We start from the raw sequence: 5,510 nt of genomic DNA, 5'->3' as shown, positions 1-5,510 counted from the left end.
AAAAAAAAAAAAAAATAAAAAATAAAAGAAATGAGAAAAAAGGCAAGGGCCAGGTTCGCGGGGATGCGACGTTGGGACGAAGGGAGGCGCGGGCAAAGAGAAGGCCACGAAGGCCTCCCTTTAGTGAGCGCGGAGGGAGAGGGAGAGTTCACGAAGGTTAACGAACCCGCGCGAATTAAAAGGAGGAAAGGAAAGGAAGAAAGCGCGTGACGTAATCGCGCCTCGTACTCTTTTCCACCTCTGCCCATGCCGCACAGGAACGGAAACAAAACGATCTCTCCGATCTCTCTGAACGAGGACGGGTGAAGAAGAAACATGCGTGGAACATCTGTCCGCACACAGTTTTCGGGAGTATTGGAGAGTATTCGAGAGATGGAGAGACACAATCATTTCGTATCGTGCGTGTCAACTTTTGTGCGGCGACTGCCTTTCGAGGAGTGGACGTTCGTTCGTTCCCTTCTCTCTTACTTCCCTCTCCCGTCCCCCCTCCCCCCTCTTCCTCTCCAACGCTCCCCGCCCCTCCTCTCCTAACACTTGGCCCTTGGACCGCGACAAAAGCAGAGGCTTGCCTACGCGTTGATTATTCAAATGTGTGTGGGACCTGTGCGAAAAGGAACGTCGTAAAACCGTGCGCGGCGCTGCCTGCATTGTCCCATTGAGCCGCAGCTCCTTTTGGTACGTGTGAAAAAGAATGGACAAAGGGAAAATGAATCTTCTTGGTTCTCAGGCGATCGGCAGACGGCCAGACAGACGGATTAACTCGTTTTAAAGGGATCCGAGGGATACGCCATGTTGCCGGCCGCTGCGTCGCAACGCAGGGGCGAGCACGTTGCGCCTCGCCTTCAACCACCGATAGGACCGGTCTGTTTTCGTTTCGAAAACGCGCCTACACTCCCGATGCTTCGTTTTAAAATCCAGCTTCGTGCGTTTCTTTCTCTCTTTTTTTCTTCTTTAAGCTTAAGATGTGAAACAGGAGGAAAGAAGAATCCTTCGCTTCTTCTTCGTGGCCACGAAGACGATCCCCTCTTTCGAAAAATGAACGTCTCATCATCTCGTTAGATTATGTTACCAATTGCTATTCCATCTATCTCTTCTCGTGACGGGAACAGGGGGCAGAAAGTTGCGCGATGGAAAAAACGAATTACCTTTACGGGATGTTGCAGTTATTAAATAGATAGATAAACGAACGAGACGAATCGTGGTAAACGAGGATTGATTATACGGCCGACAACCGCGTCATGAATTGTTAAAATCGTATCAATCACCCGGACGCGTACATTATCATCGGCGCTCCGACGGGGCCAATAAATTCTCGTATGTAAATCACCTCGCAGTCTCCCTTTCAAGGGTCATTCTGCACACGGGTTAAAGGTCACAAGTGGTTCCACACGCAAGCTTATTCATGCGTACTGTATAAGCTTAAGACCGGGAGAAATGCTGATCTTAGATTGCGCACCATCCGAGTCCTGTTATTCCTTCTTGTCGATTCCTTCCAGGGTCTCGATAACACGTTTTTCGAAATCGCTCTATCATTTCCCTTTCCTTCTTCCTTTAAACAAAGGAAGGGATCGCAGCAGAATAAACTCAAACGAGGCTAAATTTTTTAAATTATCCAAGAAGAAATGAAATCATAATGGAGAGAACGAAGAACGAATCTTCCTTGGTTCCTTAAATTTTTCAAATTTTCTTATTTTGTTCACAGATCACTTCACCCTCCCCTCGGCCGCGAACGGATCGCCTCCAATCCGTCTAATACAAGATGGCGTCGATCGTCTATCGGCACCGTTGTTTACAAACATTCTACATCACTATAGATAAATAGAGGCGAGCAGCCTGGCCGAAAAATGGACGAACCACCCTCGTGGAGATTTCCTGAGGGCCCAGAGTTCTCTTTGTCCGTACGCCAGATGTTCCCGCGAATAAAACCGATAAAATATCGCGATGCGGTCCTCTCGTCGGCGGAGGGACGAGGAAGGCCGGTGCAAGGAAGCGGAGAGAGGAGGGCCGGGGATTAAACGGCACAAAGGGAGGCGAAGAAGGAGGAAGAGGAGGCCCTGTAACAAAAAACAAAAAAAAAAAAAAAAAAAGATGCGAACGCTGAAAATCGGGATCCGTGCAGGGAGGCGTGCAATGACCGGGACCCGATTCGTGAACACACATTCGTGATCCTCCACGCTATCTATCCGTCTGGAACTTTCTCCGCTGAGAAAGGCTGTTTCTTATTGAAAATAAAAAGCCCTAGGAATCGAACGTTGTTTTTCGTTTTCTCCTCTTCATCTCTTTCTTTCTCCCGTTCTTTTTTTCTTTTTTTTCTTTTTCAAAGAAATCGATGGAAATAATTTAGAGAAAAAATTTTATTTATTTAGCGTTTCTTTCAATCTTCTTTTATGACGAAGGTTTGGAATAGATATTGGATCACAACAGTTTTCCGTTCAACGTTCGAGACAAGGCTATACGTATTTCGCGTAGATGGAAGGAAACTAGCTCGAGAGAAGTTGTATATTCTCGCCGGTTTGCTCTATAAAAAGCCACGGCCAATAAAACATTGGTACTCGTTCATTTGGAATTCGCGTAGCAAATTCTCGCTGCTTTTATTCTGGGAACCCGTAACCGCTCGCGATTGGTTCGATAATACCCGGTGCAAGCCTCCTTTGCTTTGTTGATTTCTCGATCGTTCTCTCCAACGTTCCTGCCTCCACTCTTGAAATTACTTCGCCTCGCCAATAGAGATGTTCGACATTCATCATCTTTCCCGTAATAATAAATCGTTCTTCCTTCGAAATCATTTCAGAAAGAATCGTAAAATCTTGTCCAAAATTTTTTCTCGAACTTCTCTCTGTCCCAAAAAAATTTACCCAATTTACTACAAAGGAGACCAATCTCTGAAATTCGACCACCTTCTCAATCAGACAAGGATCATCGTAAAAGCCTCGCCAATTCCAATCAAACGCACGCGATTTTCTCAAGGTTGGCCTAAAACTCCCGAAAAAAAAAAAAAAAAAGAAAGAAAAAAAAAGAAAGGGAGACAAAAGGTAGCAACGAAGCCCTTGGAAACACGGTTGCTCGACGGTAGGAGCCGAGGTTCGTGACACCGTGGACGTGGCATTAAAGGGGCCTCGTTAAAGGTCCATCTCGGTGGTCGTTAAGCATTGTTTAGTCCGGTGGTGGACACGCAGAGACCAGTCGACCCGGTCGATCGGCCGGATCCTTAGGAGAGCGAGACGGACGGGTCGAAAAAGGGGGGAAAAAATGAAATAGAAAGTGGTCTGTCCGGTGCATACGATCTACAGTGCGCGAATGGCCCGCGAGGCGCCTCCTTCTGGACCCTTACCCCCGGCCAGGTTCCTGTTCCACCACGCACTATAGCGAATTCGCGATGCTCTCTTCAAGCCTTCCGCGGCATTGTGCTCGCATTTCTCGTGCGGTTGTCGGCTCGGAAAGTATCTTCTGGCTTTGAACTGTCGGTAAGTCGGAGTTCACAAGTTCGCGTGCAAATAATTCTTCCTTTCCTCGTTTCTTCCCCCGCTTCTTTTTCTTCTTCTTCTCCCCGATCGGTCAATCGTCACGGTGACGTAAGATATATTATATTGTATAGAGAAGGGGCAGATTCGAAAGAAGGTTTGGATTACGATTTTTAAATTTTTTTTTTTTTTTTTTTGCTGCTTCTTTTCGGGGAGAAGAAATGTTTCTTCCTTTCCTATCCGATCGATCTTTGATTCGCATTACTCTGGTACTGGTTGATAGTGGATCTGGTAGTCTGGATCTGGTTGCGAAAGGTGACGTTTTGCATACGTCAGTGACGCGTGATAGTATACGCGTGATAATATCGTGACGCGAGAGACATTGAGCAATCTTGCCTTCCAGAGAATTCTTGTGCTACTTGTTTGTCTTTGAAATATTATTTTTCTTTTCTTCTTTTCGCGATAATACATAGAGATACATATTATCGACAAAAAATGGCAATTGAGAGAGTTATTTGCGATTTGTTATCCAACTTGTTCGAAGTATTTTATTTATTTATTTATTTTTTTAGGTTTGAATAAAATTTCGGATCATCTAGCAAGAAAAATTTAAATTTCGGTCGAATTTGGCAAGATGACAAATTTTCTGTCCCTTCTGGTGATCGCTCTGGCTTGTATAATTGTCCACGCCCAAAAAACGTCTGATCAAAAACGTGAGTATATCTTGAAGAAGTGAGTATACCCTAAGAAATTATTTTCACGGATAAATTAAATTAATTATCGATTCGATTAATATTGTACAATAAAAGAAGCTATTTATCACGAATGATTAAGTTTCTAGTTATTTTAACGAGTATTAGTCAACGGTGTGCATCATACCGTTGCACGCGCAACCATAATTGGTTTGCTCAATTTAGTCTTCCACGTCTCGTCTCGTCTCGTTCCGAGCGTCTATTCCTATTTCAATTCCAATTAATCACCGCTTTCTTCCCGCTTCTTAGCCGTTTATGGGCAAACGTTCGACGAAATTGTTGTTTCGTCGGATCTGAACGTCAGACGAAAATCGAAAGAAAGCCGTCAGGGTAAACGATTGACGAACATTCCATCAGCAACCACCGGTCCACCAGAAAAGTCTACCGTAGTCGCGTCCAGGCTCGTTTCAAATGACGGTAGTCGAATCACTTCGGAGAAAACGCAAATAAAACGGGAAATTTCAGATTTTCAAAAAAGGTGAGCTACTATCAAGATAATTGAATTTATTTGGGATTAATTTTCGAAAAGGCAAAATAAAAGAAAAAAAAACCAACATTTCTTTTTAGATATTTGGATATGGGCGTTACAGGATTCTTGCTGAAATCTCGGAAACGATGAAATTTCTATTCCGAGGACAACCGCACGATCCTCACACACCCATTCCGACCATACTTTTCGGACCACTTTCGGACCATGGCTCATGTAACAAAAAGGATAATAAAAATTTTCTGTGTCACAGCAATCTCCCTTTTTTTCCCCTCTTATCCCTCAATTATTATTTCCTTCGAATATATATAATTAAAAATAAGAAATAAATATTTCGAAAAGAAAAGAAACTTTAAAAACTCGATACTCGAAATAGATGGAATCTAGAAGAGAACGCGTCTGTCTCTTTAGAGAAGTGGATCGAACGGGAGCGCCCTCGATGTAGGAAATATTCAGGCTGGAAGCGAAAGTCGGATCGAAAAGAGGTCGGTTTCCTTGAGCGGCGGGCAGAGAGGTGGTCGTTTAAACTTTCAAATCGGTCGGGCGAGTCGTTACGAATGCACCCTGCCGCGAGTGTATTTGCAATACGCTCGTGCAATAAGGTGTACGGCCGCGAGGCGAATAATTGTCAAGCATTCCGTGTCGTCCGGCTCGCGGATTGGAAAAATCGGGTGGGACTGAAATATGGCAGGCCGTGCTCAAAAGGCAGCCGCCATCGCGATCTTCGTGCGCAACGATGATGCACCGCGCGGATCTACCGCGCCGCGAGTCACGTGACAGCGGCACGTGACACGCACGTCCAAAACCTTT

The 5,510-nt window shown here is 44.8% G+C and overlaps 2 protein-coding genes across 2 annotated transcripts in view; both read left to right on the top strand.

Annotated features, from left to right (window-relative positions):
* LOC102681060 overlaps window positions 1-2,250 on the top strand; it is a 6,418-nt gene extending 4,168 nt beyond the window's left edge. The window contains exon 3 of the mRNA XM_006610027.1: window positions 1,703-2,250. The gene's annotated coding sequence lies outside the window, so the exon portion shown is untranslated. The remainder of the gene's footprint in view (window positions 1-1,702) is intronic.
* Window positions 2,251-3,130: 880 nt separating this feature from the next.
* On the top strand, window positions 3,131-4,956 carry LOC102681186. Its single transcript, XM_006610028.2, has 4 exons — window positions 3,131-3,464; window positions 4,034-4,174; window positions 4,463-4,691; window positions 4,781-4,956. The coding sequence occupies exons 2-4, from the start codon at window positions 4,096-4,098 to the stop codon at window positions 4,830-4,832; spliced, it is 360 nt and encodes a 119-aa protein (XP_006610091.1). The 5' UTR covers window positions 3,131-3,464; window positions 4,034-4,095; the 3' UTR covers window positions 4,833-4,956.
* The last annotated feature ends 554 nt before the right edge of the window (window positions 4,957-5,510 follow it).

Source organism: Apis dorsata, unplaced genomic scaffold (genome assembly GCF_000469605.1).
Source record: "Apis dorsata unplaced genomic scaffold, Apis dorsata 1.3 scaffold_68, whole genome shotgun sequence".
In the NCBI taxonomy this organism is placed as follows: Eukaryota; Metazoa; Arthropoda; class Insecta; order Hymenoptera; family Apidae; genus Apis; species Apis dorsata.
The sequence above is the reverse complement of the archived record's forward strand: the minus strand, read 5'-3'. Positions and strand labels throughout refer to the sequence as shown.

Coding starts and splice junctions, on each gene's coding strand:
- LOC102681186 (XM_006610028.2), top strand. CDS start 4,096: ATGACAAATTTTCTGTCCCTTCTGGTGATCGCTCTGGCTTGTATAATT. Junction 4,175..4,462: donor AAAAACGTCTGATCAAAAAC/GTGAGTATATCT, acceptor CCCGCTTCTTAG/CCGTTTATGGGCAAACGTTC. Junction 4,692..4,780: donor ATTTCAGATTTTCAAAAAAG/GTGAGCTACTAT, acceptor ATTTCTTTTTAG/ATATTTGGATATGGGCGTTA.